This window comes from Notamacropus eugenii, chromosome 2 (assembly GCF_028372415.1).
Source record: "Notamacropus eugenii isolate mMacEug1 chromosome 2, mMacEug1.pri_v2, whole genome shotgun sequence".
In the NCBI taxonomy this organism is placed as follows: domain Eukaryota; kingdom Metazoa; phylum Chordata; class Mammalia; order Diprotodontia; family Macropodidae; genus Notamacropus; species Notamacropus eugenii.
In genome coordinates this window covers 329,984,800-330,003,202 of record NC_092873.1, presented here as the reverse complement: position 1 = coordinate 330,003,202, position 18,403 = coordinate 329,984,800, and the positions used below count along the sequence as shown (strand labels likewise).

The 18,403-nt window shown below is 38.4% G+C and overlaps 1 protein-coding gene across 2 annotated transcripts in view; it reads right to left on the bottom strand.

The window, feature by feature from the left end:
- The window catches only part of CEP112 (centrosomal protein 112), a 587,248-nt gene extending 570,599 nt beyond the window's left edge, over nucleotides 1-16,649 (bottom strand). For both annotated transcript variants that reach the window (XM_072645484.1, XM_072645485.1), the window contains exon 1: nucleotides 16,087-16,649. In XM_072645484.1, the coding sequence (XP_072501585.1) occupies nucleotides 16,087-16,318 (232 nt within the window). In that variant the 5' untranslated portion in view covers nucleotides 16,319-16,649. The remainder of the gene's footprint in view (nucleotides 1-16,086) is intronic.
- Between the last annotated feature and the right edge of the window lie 1,754 nt (nucleotides 16,650-18,403).

Below are 18,403 nucleotides of genomic sequence, written 5' to 3'. Positions count from 1 at the left end.
GTCACACAGCTAGTGTCTGAGGCCAAATTTGGTTTACCAAGTAATATTAAAATAAGCAATTTTATAAAAAAGAAAACTTAAAGACAATAGTTAAATATCTAAAACAAATCACTAAGAAGAGAGAAATCACATTAGAATTCTGAAATCCAAAACTCCATTCATTTGACCACTTTTACAGTCTATTCATCTAGTACAGAAGCACAGTGAAAAGTCCTAAATGGCAGTTATCCACAGACTTCCAAAATGAAACTGCTTATCTACCAATAGCAGAAAGTAAAGAAAGAATAATGCAGAGGTAACTGCAAAAGGTGATCTCATGGGAAGGGTGGGAGAGTGGCTGTTCAGCCCGGGCTGAGGTAGGATTCTCCTGACTCAATTTCCCCACTGATCCTTGGCAGACCTTAAGCCTTACTGAATTCAAGTGGATAATCTAATCCTGCCCAGAACTGACATGAAGTCAGGGAGATATTGTATCCCTGCAATGTTCCTACTCTTAGTGGCAATTTCCTATAGTCAAAAGGTTTGCAAGCTTAATACCAGATCTATTCAATTATAGATTATTGGTAGGGGAACATCCGAGGTTAAGTCTCAAATTAAGCTATTAGGCATAGGACTTTAGACCAACAACAGTAAGTTAGGGTCCTTTAATTCTTAGCAACACTGTGAAGACAAATTAGGTCAAGAGCTTGTGAAGTTAGCAACTTAAATATTATTTGTGTCTCAGTTGATTAAGGCTTAAAAAAATTCTTTTGTGGTTCATATTATAAATGCTTTAAAAAGAAGTATCACCTGACCAAAAGTTTGAATTTTTTTATCTATTATAAACTGTGTTAAAAAATTAAAAATTAAAATAAAAAAAAGAAAGAGTAATAAGGACAATATGGCTGGACTAGATTCCAGTTGCAAAAATGATCATGATTTTTAAAAATTACCTAAAAGTAGAATAGTATATGGAGAGGAGTGGACGATAGGAAGATCAGAAAGCTAGGGAAGGGGCAGGTTGTGACCCTTGTGAAGAGCTTTAAATGCCAAACAAAGGAGTCAATAGTTTAACCTAGAGGGAAGAGAGAAGAGCTGGAGTTATTGGGGGGCGGACCAGAGATGCAAGGACCTCCCAGTATGGAAACTCCCTCTACCGAGTGTTACAAATGCAAGTCATCTGTAATATTTCTGTTGGAGAAATGTTATTGGGATTTGTTAGTTGGCTGAAGCCCTGAGAGATTAAGAAAACACCGTCCTCTTCCCTCCCCTTCCTTGCCCTCCTCTGCCTTCCCCTCCCCTTTTTCTTTCCTCTCCTTCCCTTCCCTTTCCTCCCCTCCTCTCTTTCTCTTTTCCTCTTTCTTTTTCTCCAAGTAAATTCTGAGTATGGGGGTTGGTTGAGGAAGGAGACTATACATACATATCCAAATGTGAATTAAATTCTTTGCTGAAGGGAAAAAAAAAGAATAATGCAGAGGTGAAACTGTTTTTAGGTATATGGTAAAAAAATATTTTCCCTTATACTTATTACACTACCTTTTGAAACTAAAAATACATTAAACATAAAATGTCTAATTTATGTTTCCTTTTTTGTGTGAACATAAAAATAAAATCCAGTCTCTTCCTTCAAGTAGCTTACATTCTTTTGTGGGGGAAAAGGGGGAATGGGGAGGGGGGAGATCCAGCACACATACAAACAAGTATAATATCTCTTTGGCCTATCCATGCTGTTGAGAATGAAGACTATTCTCAACAACCAGATTTTCAACATCCCAGAAAATTTTGACATTTATCTAAAGGGCCAAATAATTATTATAAAGCCTTTGAAGGGATTTCAAACATCAATGCTGACCTCAGTCTCCCTGGAAAAAAAGAGAAAAAAGCTCCAAGTTGACAAGTAGTGGGAATATTGGTAAAAACTTGAAACAGTTCACCCAATCTGTAGTTATATGTGCAACACAATTAAAGGAGTTACCTCGGGTTTTCATCATAATTAGGGTCACTATGCTCACTTCCCCATCAACATTTTTATTGAACTGAAACTGGAAACTTCATGGATAGAAAAATATGTCCAAAGAGTAGACATAAGACCAGGTGCTCCTTGTGCAATTTCTCATGCTCAAAAAGATAAGTCAACTGTTGCAGGAAATGATACTGAACTTGTATTATTGTATTATAGCCTGATTCAACAGGCTATAATAGTAAAAAACAATGATATAAAAAAAAAGTTTTGAATGGCTTTTGTTATTGAGAAAGGCACAGTGCAAAAGACTGATGATTAAGTTCAAATCACATAGATGCCAAAGACCATGTCTTAAGGACTCAACATTTACTCAAATGTTGCGATAAAATATAGCTGGCACTGGGAATTTTTTTTCTCTTTTCAAAAATCTATTGCCACTTTGACTAATTATGATAAAATTCTATTTTAAAATGTACTTAACCAGATCAAAGATTAATTAGGTAGGTATACCTGAGTTCTTGCAGACTGAGTTCAAATCCTGGGAGGTCTTTCTGTGATGCCAAAAAGGCTTTGAATACGGGCTTTTTTAACAGACAGCATAATAAAGCTCAAAAAAAAAAGAGAAGACTTCTCATCTATTTCTGAACTATAATAAAAAATTACTATTAGAAAAAATAGGATAGAACAAAGAAAATTAAAGAAGAGAACAGTCTTAATAAATATGGTTAGGAGAGGGAGGACAGAAGAATGAAAAAAGCCTTCATGGAGAAGGTAGTTCTTGAACAGAACCCTGAAGGAAGATATGCACTCTGAGAGGCAGAATTGAGAAGGAAGCATATTCTAGGTATTAGAGATGGTTTGTGTGAGGAAGGAGATGGATTATTACATTTAGGGAATGACCCATTAGTATGAAATAAGACTAAAAAGGTATGTAGAAGACAAATTAAGGAGGGCCTTCAAGGCAAAGCTAAGGAGTTTCAATTTTTTCCTAAAGATAGTGTGGATCCACTAATGGTTCAGGGGGAAATTAGTGACAAAGTCATATTCTAGCCTTAGGAAATTCACATGAGATAACATACATTAAACTTTGCAAACCTTAAATACTATGCAAATACTGGTTATTTTTGTGATAACTGTTGGAAGAATGGATCAGAGTCAAAAAAAAAAATGAAAGCTGGGAGATAACTTACAAAGCTATTACAATAGTCTACTCGAGGAAAATATGATGAGTGTATGAATTAGGATAGTAACCGTATAAAGGGAGAGAAGTGAATGGAGACAATATGTCATGTAGATAGAATCAATAAGACCTGGCAATTGACTGAATAGGGGGAGAGGGAAAGAGTCAAGGAAGACAATAAGGTTACAAAACTCTGTTACTTAGAAGGTAGTGGTGTCCTAAACAGAAATAGGGCAGTTTGGAGAGGCAGGTCTGCAGAAAATTAGTTCTATTTGAACATGCTGAATTTGAGATGCCTACAGAACATCTGAAAGAGATTATCTAACAGGCAATTGATGATGTATGAATGAAGTTCAGGACTAACTTACAGCTAAATACATAGATGAAAGTCATTTGCATAGAAATGATATTTGAACCTATAGGAACCAGTGAAGTCTCCAAAGGAAAGACTACAGAGACAGAAAAGGACTAAGACTAAGACAAAATCCACATAAGGAAGGAGGAAAAGTATGATGATCCAGCAAAGAAGAATGAGTAGGAATGGTATAGACAGGAGAATACTAAGTAGCAATGCCAAGGAATCCAAGGAGGATACAGCATCCAAAAGGACAGAGCTGTCAATAGGATCAAAAATCACTAACACGACAAAAAGGATAGAGGCCGAAAAAAGGACATTGGACTTAGCAGTAAAGGGACTGCTGGCAACCTCTGAAAGAGTCGTTTCAGTAAGTGGTGGCATTAGAAGTCAGAGCAGAATGAGAAGTGAAGACATGGCAAAATTAGGTACAGTCAATTCCTTCCAGAAGTCTAATAGTGAAAAGTAAAAGATTAATAGCTTGAGTTGATAGAAAGATAAAATGAAGGTTAGTGTTTTTGTTTTTTATAGATGGGATATTCCAGAGCAAGTAAACAGCAGAACTGAAAATGAAAGAGTGAGTACTATATGGGAAATCTCAAGTACATGGGAGGGAACAGAATAAAGAACACAGGGCAAGTAAGGGGTCTTGGCAAGAAGGGCCACTTCTTCCTCTGAGATGAAAGGGACTAGGCAGTAAAAAGACAGAGGTGGAAGAGAATGAGAATACAAGCGTAAAAGGGGAAGGCAGGTTTTGCCCCGGGAGACAAGAACTCATAAGTACTACTTGACCCAGGCCTCAACATTCCAGGGTCTTATGATGATAGACAGCAAAGTGTAGTGTTCCTTCTTCAAAAACCAAGGAGTGGGAATGGGAGGCATGACAGGTAGTTTAGCCAGAGTCTACCCTTTGTTTCTCAAGGGCTAGACTGAATGGCACCAGTCATTAGTTACATCACAAAATGCCAGAGGATAAAGCATATCACATGGAACATGCATTCAGCTCAATGTCAGGTCTAATGTTTAAAGTAAAGCCTCAGTCCTCTGGGTGTTCAGGCTAATGTCTACGTCCCCTATCAGGGTGATACTAGGCATCTGCTTAATCACTGATAGGTTCTGTCATGATGAAAAGTTTTAAAGCACAGTCTGGGCACTCTGCTGAGAACCAACTTAGTTAAGTCTGGAAAGGCTTATAAACCAGTAGGTTGGCCACCATATGAATTCTGTGGACATGGCAAGGCAAGAAAAGAAAAGGAATCCTCACTATATCTTATACACAAATAATTAACTCTACTAACAACTAAACAAAAAGTTATATTACAGGTTGGAATCTCAAACAATCTCTTTCATAATACTCCCTACAACATAACTTACGTTCTTTACTATATGTCGACTATGTACTTATATTCTATTTTTTATTACTACAGTTTATGTACATTCCTTACGTACACTACTTGATTATTAGTTCCCTGTGATCAGTGATTGTTATCTTGTTCATCTCTATATCCCCAGAACTTTGCACACATTAAATAATTAGCTTTAAATCAAATTAAGTTTACATTTTAAACAGTACTTTAGACTGTAAGTAATTTTCCATTATGCCTAAAACCATGCTATAGGAGAACCACTAGAGTGGTTCTAGTTAATTACTGGAAAGCAAAAGAACAAGAGTAAATTGTGTTACCCTTCTTATGCCATACTTTCTATTTTATTCATTTCTTTTATAACACTCATTACATTGTTATGATTTTTCACTGATTACTGTAAACCACACAATCTTGGTTTTCGCTGAATACCTCAACAGAATGTGATGTCAGCATGGTACAACATAAGTAGTGTTGGAATCAGGATCAGAAGATTTGGGTTGGCAGTCAGCCTCTTCCACTTACTAGCTATGTGATCTTGTAAAATGCTCTTCACTGCAAGACTGCTGTCTGAAATGGCTCAGAGAAAGCCCAGCTCTCTCACATATCCCCTAGGAATATGATATTACAAACAGCAAAAAGATAAAAGCTTATCACCAAAATCACATGCCCAATAAAGCTGAGTATAATACTACAAGGGAAAAAAACTGATCTTTCAGATAATGGATGACTTTCAAGCACTTCTGATAGAAAGACTGGAGCTGAGTAGAAACTCTGAAATGCAAACATGGAAGTCAAGAGAAGCCTAGAGTGAAAAATAGATTTGAGGAACAGATAAGGTTTTTACATTCTAATAGATGTCTTCAAAATTCACAGAGGAAGTTAAAATAAGACAAGAAGTAGTCACTAGTTTTGATTTGTATTGATCATCTTAAAAGTGTAAGGAAAAGAGAAGAAAAAAGAATACAGCAGGGAACAAATGAAGAACTGACCATGCCTCAAGACTGGAGTGCCCTAGGAAAAGAGTATACAAACATGGAGGAAGAGATGGGGAGAGTAGGCATTATACGAATATATCATTTGTATCCGAATCAGGCAAGGGAGTGTTGAATGCACACACACACACGCACGCACGCACACACACACATAAACACACGACAGGGAAAAGAGAAGGGACAGTTACAAGAAAGGGTAAATTCAGGGACTGAATTCAGGGATGAGTAAACTAAATTGTAGAGGAGAATTTAGAAGGAAAGTGCAAGAAACCAGAGAATAAGAGAGAAAAAAAGGGGGTAGGGGAAATGAGTCACACAGATCACAGATCACATTACATTTCTGTTATATCCTTCTTTTAGGTAAAGACTTTGACAAAATATAACACTCATTACCATTAAGAACATTTATAAAGCAAAAGAATAAATGTACATTTCCTTAAAATGCTAAATAGTACCTATATAAAGCAAAGAGCTATAATTATATGTAATGGAGAAATGCTTGAGGCCTTCCCAAGAAGATCAGGAATAAAGCAAGAAAGTTCATTATCACCCACCCCTATTACTTGATATAGTAACTGAAATGCTAGCTACAACAAAATATAAGAAAAGCAACTGAAGAATAAGTTTAGGCAAAGAAAAAATAGAAGTATTACTTTTCTGCAGATGATATGAGGATTTATTTAAAGAACCCTAGAGATCAGTAAGTAAGTCAGCTAGTATTTATTCACATCTACATGCCAGGAACTCTGTGAAGAGTTAAGAATACAAAGACAGACAAAAAAAAAAAAAGTCCTGCTCTCAAGGAGCTCATATTCTAATGGAGGAGACAACATGCAAACAACTAAGTACAAACAAGATATATAAAGGATATATAGGAGAAAATCTCAGAGGAAAGTGCTGAGATTAAAGAGGATTGGAGAAAAGCGTTGGCATTTTCAGAAGGTGGAACTTTAGCTGAGACCTGAAGAAGGCCAGGGAAGTCTTAAGGAGGCAGAGGTAAGAAGAGCAGTCTAAACACGGAGAACAACCAGAGAAAAGCAGAACATTTTTTTCATATGACTCTTAATAGCCTGAATTTCTTTCCTAGAGAACTGTCTGTTCATCTCCTTAAATCATTTATCAATTGGGAAGTAGTTCTTTTACTTATAAACTTGAATTGATTTTTATGTATCTTGGAAATGAGATCTTTGTCAAAGAAATGATGCAAATATTTCCCCAGTAAATTATTTCCTTTTCACCTTAGCTTTACCAGATTTTGGGGGGGAAAACTTCTTAATTTATGGAATAAAAATTATCTCTTCTATGATCTTCTCTTCTTGAGTCATGAACTTTTCTCCTAACAAGAGATCTTATAAATTATTTTTTCCTTACCTCTCTAATCTGATTATGGTATGATCTTTCATATTTAGGATATATGCCCATGTGGAGCTTATATTTGTAAAAGGTGTGATGTGTTGGTCTATGTATAATTTCTTCTATACCGCTGTCCAATTTTCCCAGAAGTTGTCAAATAATGTCAGAGGTCTTTCTATTTATCAAATACTAAGGTATTAGATACATTTGCTTCTAGTTATCTAGATCTGTTCCAATGATCCATCTCTTATTTATTTCAACCAGTACCAAACTGTTTTAATAATTACTGATTTATAACACAATTTGAGATTTGACACTGCTAGGCCCACTTTATTCCCATTCCATTTCATTATTTCTCTTGAGAGTCTCAAACTTTTTTCCATTCAGATGAATTTTTATTTTTCCTTGTTCCATAAAGTAATCTCTTGGTAGTTTTATTGGCATGGCATTGAGTAAGTAAATGATTTTACATTGTACTATTATTTTTATTATATTGGCTTATCCTTCCCATGTGCAATTAATATTTCTCCAACCTATAATATCAAATAGTATAAAATAAACAATTTTGAAGATGTTTATAAATGGGTAAAGAATGAAATAAGCAGAACCAGGAGAACAATTTAAGCAATAACAAAGCTATAAAAACAAACAACTTTGAAAACTGTAATAATTATACATGACTAATCATGATTCCAGAGAACTAATAAAGAAGCATGCTATCCCTTACAGAGGTAATAGATTCAGAATGTAGAATGAGACATAGTACTGAATACAAGCATTGATGGAATATTTTTCTTCATTGTGCTTATCTGTAACAAGAATTTTTTTCTTTTCTTTTTTTTCCAATCGAAGAGTGTGAAATGGAGGAAAAAAAGAGGTTTCTGTTCTTTTTCTTTGTAACTAGAAAGGTGGGATGGATGTGATGCTACAAATGTGAAATGCTGCATGCATCTTTAAATAAAGTCACCGTATTAATAGGTTTACTTACCTGTTTTACTTTATTACAATTGATCTCTAAGGAAGTGGGGAAAAAACTGTAAATATTCATAATATAAAAATAAAACACATTAATAAAACTAAAACAATACTGAAGAGTTGGAAGACAGAATGTTACACGTAAGAAACAGCAAGTAGGTCAATGTCACTGGATTATTAAGCATGAGGAGAGGACTAAGGAGTATGAAGACTGGAAAAGTAGAAAGACACCAGGGTCTGAAGGACCTTAAAGGTCAAACAGAGGATTTTTATTTTGATGAGGGAGGCAAAAGGAAGCAACTGGTGCTAACTGATTAGGGGTCTGTCTTATGCTTTGAGAAGTACAGTTTGACAGCTGAGTAAAGAACAGATTGGTGGGGGGAAAGAGTTGAGGCAGGGAGACCAATGAACAGGTTATTACAATAGTTTATGAAGGAGGTGATCAGGGCCTGCACCAGCTTAGTAGCCATATCAAAGGAAGAAAGAGGGCATATATGAGATGTTAAAAAGGTAGATATGCCAGGATTTGACAACTGCTTGGACATGGAAAGTGAGAGTAAGGAGTCAAGATGACAATCAGGTTATGAACCTGGGTTACTGGGAGGATGGTGGTACCTACCTTCCACAGTAATAAGGAATGGAGAGTTGGGTTTGAGAGGCAGATGGGGAAGGAAGATAATGAGTTCAGTTTTAGACATAATAAGCTTAAGATATTTACAGGACATCCAATTCAAAATGTCTAAAAAGGCAAGAGAGATGAAAAACCGGAGACTGGAAGAGAAGTTTAGGGCTGAACAAGTATATTTCAGAGTCATCTGTATTGAGATGTCAAACCTTGAGAGCTGATAAGATCACTAAGTGAAATAGCTAGATCCTATTAGTTCGCATAATCTAAATGAAAATGGAGCAAAAGAGACAAAGAAATGGTGAGACAGGTAGGAAAACCTAAAAAATTAATTAAAACAACAGCTTCAATAAAGTTTTGTGGTTTTTCAGCCATTTCAATCATGTCTGACTTTTCATGACCCTTTTTGGGAGATTTCTTGGCAAAGATACTGCAATAGTTTGCCATTTCCTTCTCCAGCTCATTTGACAGATGAGGAAACTGAAGCAAACAGGGATAAGTGACTTACTTGCCCATGGTCACAAAACTAGTAAGTGTCAGGCCAGATCTGAGATCACATTCCTGTCTTTATCCAGTCCAGCACTCTATCCAATGTACAACCTAGCTGCTTGCTGCCTCAGCAAAGTAGAAGGACATAAAATAAACTCAAACAAGCAACCTCTCTGTATCTTACCAACACTGAAAGGATCAATGTTTCCTTGACCCATCTTCTTCATCCCACCCATTACATGGGAAGCCTTTACCTAAAAGACCTAGATTCTAACTAGCACGTTTTGGGGCCTGGCTTCTCTGAAGCAACTTCTTTTTCTCTTTCCCCATTCCATTTCCCCCTTCTGACTGCCAAACAATGAAGTAAGCCAAAAAGCTGCCCCTGGAACATAAATGGCTCCAGTTTACCTAACAAAGCTTCCTGATCATCTAAAGACGTAAAAGGTCTCAGCCATATGGAATCTAGGTCCCTTGGGCTTGCTGGATTTCTGAAACCCAGAAAAGTACTTTATTCTGCCCTGCTGACTAGATGTGTTTCCATAGTGAGGGGAGGGGACAGCAGGGTTTACATCCAGAGAAGGAAGCATGAATCACTGTATCCTTGTTGCAGGTTGTTGCTGCATTAGCATAAATATGCTTTGCAAGTTTCATCCCGACACTGAATCTATATTATCCTCATTTCATCCCGACACTGAATCCATACTAAGAAAATTCTAATGTTAAAGTTGTGCCTTCAACACTAATAAAGCCCAGCAGAAGAGTAAAAAAAAAAAGAGAGAAAAGAAAAAATTCAAAAAAGTTACAGAATGTATAAAATATTTGGGAAGTCACGTATTAAGTGGAACTAACTAAATATAATCACAAAAACATTCCAAAACAGAGACACAAAGACAGATCTAAATAAGTGGGGAGGTAGTAATTGACTTTACTTTGGCTATGCCAAAATAACAAAAATGGCATGTACTACCTAAATTAATTTTCTTATACCCAGAAAGTCATTAAGTTAGATATACCCTTTGACTCGAATAATATCATTATTAGGCATAAACTCCAAAGAGAATAAAAGAAAGAAGGACCCATATGTACACAAACATTCACAACACTTTTTGTTGTGATAAGGAATTGGAAATGAGGAAAGTGCCTATCAATTAGAGAATAATTAAACAAATTATGATAAATGGATGTAACTGTAATAAATAAATAAATAAATAAAGGGATAGGTCCCAAAAAAACTGGTAAGACTGTACAAACTTACATAAAATGAAGTGAACAGAAGCTGGAGAACAATTTATACCATGACAACAACAACAAAAAAAACCCCACAAAAAACAAAAACAAAACTTTTGCCTTAAGAACTTTAATCAATATTATAACCAACTACTAATGAGAAGAAGGAATGTGCTTCCTATCCCTTGAAAGAGAGAAAAATAAATAAATTAGACACTTTCAGACATGATCAATATGTGGATATGTTTTGGGTGACCATGTTAATTTGTTACAAGAAAGGGTGTTGTGGTATTTTGCCCTGGGAAGGAGGGAATGGAAAGAATTGGGCTGGAAAGGAGTACTAGTGATAAAGAGAATACCAAAGAACTTCCTTTGTCTCACTCCAACTCTACCACCCATTAATAGGATCATAGATATATAGCTGATAGGGCCCCTAGATGCCATAAGTCCAAATCACTTATTTTAAAGATGAGGAAAACGAGGCCCAGAGCAGTTAAGTGACTTACAAATTTCTCATCCAATTCAGGTCATCATGAGCCAACGTTTATTGGTTCCCAAGTCATTTTCCCTCCTTTCTCATGGAATTCAGTATAGTCCACACTCTTCCTCTCCTTCACAACTTTTACCTTTATACAAGTTGATATTCTGCCAAACATCCCAACCTTCCAGTAAGCTCAGGCTCCTAAGATCCTATGACATATCCTTCCATTCTACCTCAGCCACCCACAGGGACAATCACAGCCTAGATCTTACCATTCCTCACACGTTCTGTTCCCAGAATCAAAAACTCTTGACATTCCTTTCCCTGATCATAACTCATTATTTAATTTTCCTTATGTCTGGCCCTCCTAAAACTATTCTTTGTCTTCAATGAAACCTCCATTCTCTCTGCCCCACAGTACTTCTCTCAAGCCATCACCCCTTCTCTAACCTCACATTCCTTCCTTCCTTATTTCAACTCTTTTATTGCTATTGTTGTTCTTCAGTCATTGTCATATCCGACTCTTTGCAATCCCATGGACCAGAGTATGCCGTGCACTTCTATCCTCCACTATCTCTCAAAATCTGTCCAAGTTCATTTTCACTGCTTGCATAAAACTATCCATCTCATCCTCCACATCCTCTTCTCCTTTTGCCTACCATCTTTCCCAGCATCAGGGTCTCTTCTAATAAGTCTCATCCTCTTATTATGTGGCCAAAGTATTTAAGCTTCAGATTTAAGTATCTGACCTTCCAGCGAGTAGCCTGAATTAGTTTCTTTAAGAATTGACTAATTTGATCTCCTTGTGTCCCAGGGACTCTCAAGTCTTCTCCAGCACCACAACTCAAAAGCATCAATTCAGCTTTTTTATAGTCCAACTATCATAGCCATACATTACTACTGGAAAAACCATAGCTTTAACTATATGGACCTTTTGTAAGCAAGGTAACGTCTCTGTTTTTCAGTATGTTGTCCAGATTTACAATGGCTTTCCTTCCAAGCAGCAAACATCTTTTAATTTCATGGCTGTAGTCACCATCTGCAACAATCTTTGAGGTCAAGAACAGAAAATCTGACATTACTTCCATTTCTTCTTCCTTTATGTGCCAGGAAATGATGGGACCAGTTGCCAAGATCAAAGCTTCAAGGCATCTTTTACACCCTACTCTTTTACCCTCATCAAAAGGCTTCTTAATTCCTCTTCACTTTCTGCCATCAGAGTGGTATTGTCTGCATATCTGAGAGGATGCAGATTTTGCTATTTCTCCCAACAACCTCAATTCTGGCTTTTGATTCATCCAACATGGCATTTCACATGAAGTACTCTGCATATAAGTTAAATAAATAAGGTAACATTATAGAGCTTTATAATACTCCTTTACCAATCTTAAACCAATCAGTTGCTCCATGTTCAGTTCTAACTGTTGCCTCTTGACGAGCATATAGGTTTCTCAGGAGACAAGTAAAATGATCAGGTATTTCCATCTCTTTGAAGACTTGCAACATTTTGTTGTGATCCACAGTCAAAAGACTTTAGTGTAGTATATATTTTTCTGGAACTCTTGCTGTCTCCATAATACAGCAAATATTGGCAATATGGAATGTAGTTCCTCTGCCTCTTCAAAAACAAGTTTGTTCTGCTGGTCATTTTCAATTCACATAATGCTGACTCCTAGCCTGCAGAATCATAAGCATACCTTGGTGACATGTGAAATAAGCTCAATTGTTTGATATTTTAAACATTCCTTGACATTGTCTTTCTTTAGGATTGGGATGTAAACTTATCTTTTCCAATCCAGTGGCCACTGTTGGGTTTTCCAAATTTGCAGGCATATTGAGTGCAATACTTTGACAGCATCATCTTCATCATCTTTTAGGATTTTAAATAGCTCAATTAAAATTCTATCAACTCCACTAGCCTTACTGTTAGCAATGCATCCTAAGCCCCACTTAATTTCATTCTCCAGGATATCTGGCTCTAGATCAATAGCAATACCATCATGATTATTGGTTATTGGTGATGTTAAGATCTTTCTTGTATAGTTCTTTTGTATATTCTTGCCACCTCTTCTTAATCTCTTCTTCTGTTAAGTCCCCACCATTTTTGTCTTTTAGTATGCCCATTTTTGCATGAAACATTCCCCTGATATCTCTAATTTTCTTGAAGAGATCTTGTCTTTCCCATTCTATTTTTTCTTTCTATTTCTTTGCATTGCTTATTTTTAAGAAAACCTTATTTCTCCTTGCTATTCTTTGGAATTCTAATTCCCTTTCTTCTTTATCTTTTCCTTTCTTTCTTTTTTCAGTTATTTGTAAAGCCTCATTAGACAGCCAGTCTGCTTTCTTGCTCTTCTTTTTCTTTGGAATGTTTTTGTTGCTGCTTCCTGTACAATATTGTGAACTTCTGTTCATAGTCCTCCAGGCACTCTATTTACCAAATATAATCTCTTAAATCTATTCATCATCTCCACTTCATATTCATGAGGGATGTTATTTAGGTCTATATGGTCTAATGGTTTTTCGTACAGTTAACCAATTTAAAGCCCACAGTGTCCACTGTTCTCAAGAGACTCATGATTTGCTAAATCCTAGCCTTGGATTACTTCTACCACCGGCCTCTTCTGTTCCTTACTCACAAATTTTAGAACCAATCTGGAAGAAGTGAAGCAAAGGAGCTGCCTAAGCCCATTACATATTTCTACTATCTACCCTCAACTAGGTCATCACTGCAACAAAGTAATCCTTTTGTGTTTCCTTAATTGATTCAATATTCTACTTTCCACAAAGGTTGTTCTAAATCTAAACCTCCCATGCCTCCCACTTTCTACTCCTTTCAGCTGAGGATGTCCCTTCATACTTTCATACTGAGCTCTTTCTTCTCCCCTCTACATCTCAAAACCCTTTAATATTATCCCTTACTCTCCATCTAACCATTGGTGGCTCTTACCAAGGTCAATCCCTCATGTGCCCTTGATTCCATTCCTTCCCATCTTCCCGAGTTGACTGCTTCCATAATCATCCCCTTCTTCAATCTCTGACCTTACCCTATCTACAATCCCTTCATTGTGTGGACAAACATGCTCATCTCTCCCATTCTTAACAAACCTGCACTGGCCTCAACCACTTCTCAAGTTATTATCCTTTATCTCTCCTTTCTTTTTTCAGCCAATCTCTTAGAAAAGTTGTCTATATTCATTGCCTCCACTTCCTCTCCTCTCAAACTCTAATTTCAACCTGCTATAATCTGGTTTCAGACCTTATCACTCATTTGAAACTGTTCTCTCCAGTCACCAATGATCTCTTAACTGCCATACCCAATGACATTTTCTCATTCCTCATCCTTTTTAATCTCTCTACAGCATCTGACACTACTGAACACTTTCTCCTCCCAAATGCTCTCTTTCTTCCCCATTAATTCTCCTATTTACATAAGTGATCCTTCTCAGGATCCTTTGATGCCTCATTATCCATGTCACCCCACTCTCCCCACCCCTTACTCCTATCTTGGTATATACTAAGGATCTGTCTTGTGCCATTCTCTCATTCCACTCTTTTGGTGACCTCATAAGTTCCCATGATGACTCCCAAATCTGTATATCCAGTACCAGTCTCTTTCCTAAGCTCCAGTTCCACATCATCAAATGCCTATTAAGCATTTCAAACTAAACATTTCAAACTCATTGTGTCCAATGTCTTTTCCAAAAATCCTCTTCTAAATTTCCTGATTTCTGTCAAGGGTACCACCATCCTTCAATCTCCCCAGGTTCACAGCCTCAACATTATCCTCAATTCCTCACTCTCACAGTTGCCAAATCTTGACTCCTCACTATCTCTCTCACACAAACAAACACATAACCCAGCCAATCCTTGCCAAAGCCTCTCAGTTTCACCTCTGCAATATCTCTTAAAGAAGTCCCCTTCTCTCCTCCGACACAGCTACCACTTTGTTACAGGTCCTCATCACCTCATGCCTGGACAACTGTAGTCTGCTGCTGGGTCTGCCTGCCTCAAATATCTCATCTATCCTTCATTCAGCCACCAAAGTGATTTTCCTAAAGCACAAATCCAACCATGTCATCCTGCTACTCAATAAACATCTCTGACTCCCTATTGCCTCCAGGATCAAAATTCTGCTTAGTATTAAACACTCATTATAACCTGACTCCGTCCTAACTTTTTCAGTCTTCTTGCACTTTATTTTATAGTTTACTCTTTGATAGTGACACTGGTCTCCTTGCTATTCCAAGAAAAAGAACTCTATCACTCTACTCTGAGAATTTTCTTTGACTGCCCTCCCATGTCTGGAACGCTCTCTTTCATCACCATATCCTGGCTTCCTTTAAGTCCCAACTAACATCTCATCTTTTACAGGAAGTCTTTCCCAACCTCTCTTAATTCTAGTGCTTTCCCTCTATTATCTCCCATTTATATTATATATATATATAATATATATATATATATATATACATATACTTTTTTTGTTGTCTTCTCTATTATTTAATCTGGCCTCTTTGTGCTTAGCACATAGCAGGCAATTAATAAATGTTTCTCGACTGAGTTCAGATCAATCAATTCATAGCGGTTTACGGCTCACACTATGGAGATGCTTCTACCCCGTTTTGCTTCTTCGGACTGAAAGTTCCTCGAGGGCAAGGGGTTGTTTCATTTTCGTTTTTGTAAGTCCCAGCAACAAGCACAGTGCCTGGACCACAGTGCGATCTTAATGCATGTTTGTTGACTGAGTCCAGATCGACTATCAGTTTAACTGAGAGCCAATGGAAAGGAGGGGGAGGAGGAGAGTCAGAGAGAGGGCTTCGTGTTTTCCGGCAGGTGGAACGTTCTGGAATCTAAAGGTTCCCACAAATTCCACGCCGAGCCTGGGCCCCGGGAAAGAGCGTGGCTCGCCCTGGGGCAGAGCGCGCGCAGGGTCCCGGACAAGAGGCAGCAACAGGGGAATGGGAAGGGGGGCTCCTCGTCCTCCCCACCCCCTGGCCTAAGGAAGGCAGCGGTGGGACCCCACACCCCTGCTCCCCCTCAGCTCCCACTCAGGATCCTGGATTGCATGGGTGAGGAATGAAAATCCTAAAAGGCAATAACAACCTGGTGCCCCTAGGCTCATCCGTCCTGTCAGCTTCCCGCGGCCGCCGCCTCCGCCGCCAAACGATTTCAAACCCCAGCTTACGCCTCCTCCTTCGCAGCCGCCGCCCGGGCCGCCCAGCGGGTGGGCTAGAGAGGACTTCCGTCCCCGAAGGCCCGCCCCCCCAGGCCCGGGCCGCCAATGGGTGGCGCCGTTGCTATAGCGACCTGCCCAGAATTTCTCCCCCCTCCCCATCCCCGCCCTCGACCAAGTTCGCGAGTCTGCGCAGCTCGGGCTTCGCCAGAGTCCCAGAGCCCCTCCTTCGGAGGCCTCTCGGAACCCTACGAATCCCGCGGCTGCCGAGGCCCCGACTTGTAAGAGTTCCCGAGAACGTAGGAAGGCCGCTCTGTTCTTTAGTCACTCCGGGGTTCTGGGTCACATTTAGTTCGGGGAATTGATTTCCGCTCGGACTGTGCCCTGTAGGCGACGGACGAGAGAAAATCTGTGCGCTGGGCTGAGCTCTTCACCGAGCGGAGGCGGAGAGCGCGGAGGTGGGCCCGGGGGAAAGGGAGGGGAAGAGGAGACGAGAGGCTCTGTCCTCGTGCCCTTGCGGAGGATAAGTAACCTCTGTGACCTCCGGTTCTTCCTCTGCGCGTGGGGCTGTGCGTGGGATCGAGTCCTGAGCCAGTGGTTAGGAAGACCTGAGTTCAGCTGCAACCTCAGGCTCTTACCAGCTGTGTGCACCTGGGCCGGTCGCTTAACTCTGTTTGTGTCAGCTCCTTGTTTGTAAAATGAAATAAAATCAGATAACCTGAAGGAATTATGCAAGTGCTAGTTAATACTAGAAGGTCCACATCCCCTCAATCCCATGGTCAGATCCAGAAGATAAGCATGAAGTACTCAATGTTTCAAAATATTTTCATTTTTTATATCTGGATTTCCCTCTGCCTCCTCTCTTTCTCTCCCAATGAGCTCTCCCTTATAACAATTTTTAAAAGAAAATAAGAATCTATTAAAGACAATCAGCATATGGGATAAATAAACTGACTTTATATGCAGTGGTTCTCTTCTTTGAATCCAAAGTTTTTATGCTTTATAATTTTACAACATTCAATTCCAATCATTTTGTGGTTGTTAGTTTTTCAATTTCCATTTTTGTGGTTATTGTGAGTATTGGTTTCCTAGCTTTGAATGCTACTTTGTGTCAAGTTTTGGTAGTCTTTCGCTTCTTTCCTTGTTTCTTCATATGTCATATATTATTCATCTTGTTACTGCTTAGTCATGTCCAACTCTTTATGGCCCATTTGGGGTTTTCTTGGCAAAGATACTGGAGTGCTTTGCCATTTCCTTCTCCAGCTTATTTTATAGATGAGGAAACTAAGGCAAACAGGGTTTAGTGACTTACCCAGGGTCACACAGCTAGTAGTCTGAGGTCAAATCTGAACTCAAGTTTTCTTGATTCCAAGCCCATCCACTGTAACACCTAGCACTCTTTTTATTTATCTATTCTCCCCATAAATGAGTATCTACTTTGTTTCCAGCGCTTTGTTATAACGGTGCTGCTGTACTTTGGTGTACATGGACCCTTTCTTTTTGTCTGTGACCCCCCAGGAGTGTGTATTCAGTAGTAGAATCTCTAGGTCAAAGAATATAGATGCTTTATTCCAGGGTTGGGGAACTTGTGATCTGGAGGCCACATGTGACCCTTTAGGTCCTATATGTGACCCTGTGACTGAATCCAAACTTTACAGAACAAATTGATTTGGATTCAAAGGGTGTCACTTGAGGACCTTTAGGGCCACATGTGGTCTCCATGCCACAAGTTCCCTACCACTACTTTAGTTACATTCTAATTTCTTTCCAGAATGGTTGTACCAGTTCATAGCTCAGCCATCAATACACTAGTGTACGGTGTTTCCACAACCATTTTGCTAGATTTGCATTAGAGCAGTGGTGACAAACTCAAATGGAAATGAGAGCCACTAAACCTTACATAAGAATCCCTTCAAGCTTAGTTTTTAGAATAAAAAAAATTATGTTTTACTGTATTTTTATTTATTTTGTTAAATATTTCCCAATTATGTTCTCATCTGGTTCAAGTTGTATTTTGGAGTGTTATGGTTTGTTTGACACCTCCGAGTTAAAATATTCTTCCCCATGGTTGTTAACGGTAGGTAATTCTTCTTTTGAGAACTCTTCGTTCATATCCTTTGACCATTTCTTTACTGGAAAATGAATTTTTGGTCCTATGTATTTCTATTGTTTATATCTTCACTATCAAACCCTGTTAGATATAAAAAGATTAGGTTTCCACACAGATATAGGGAACTTAGAGTCGAG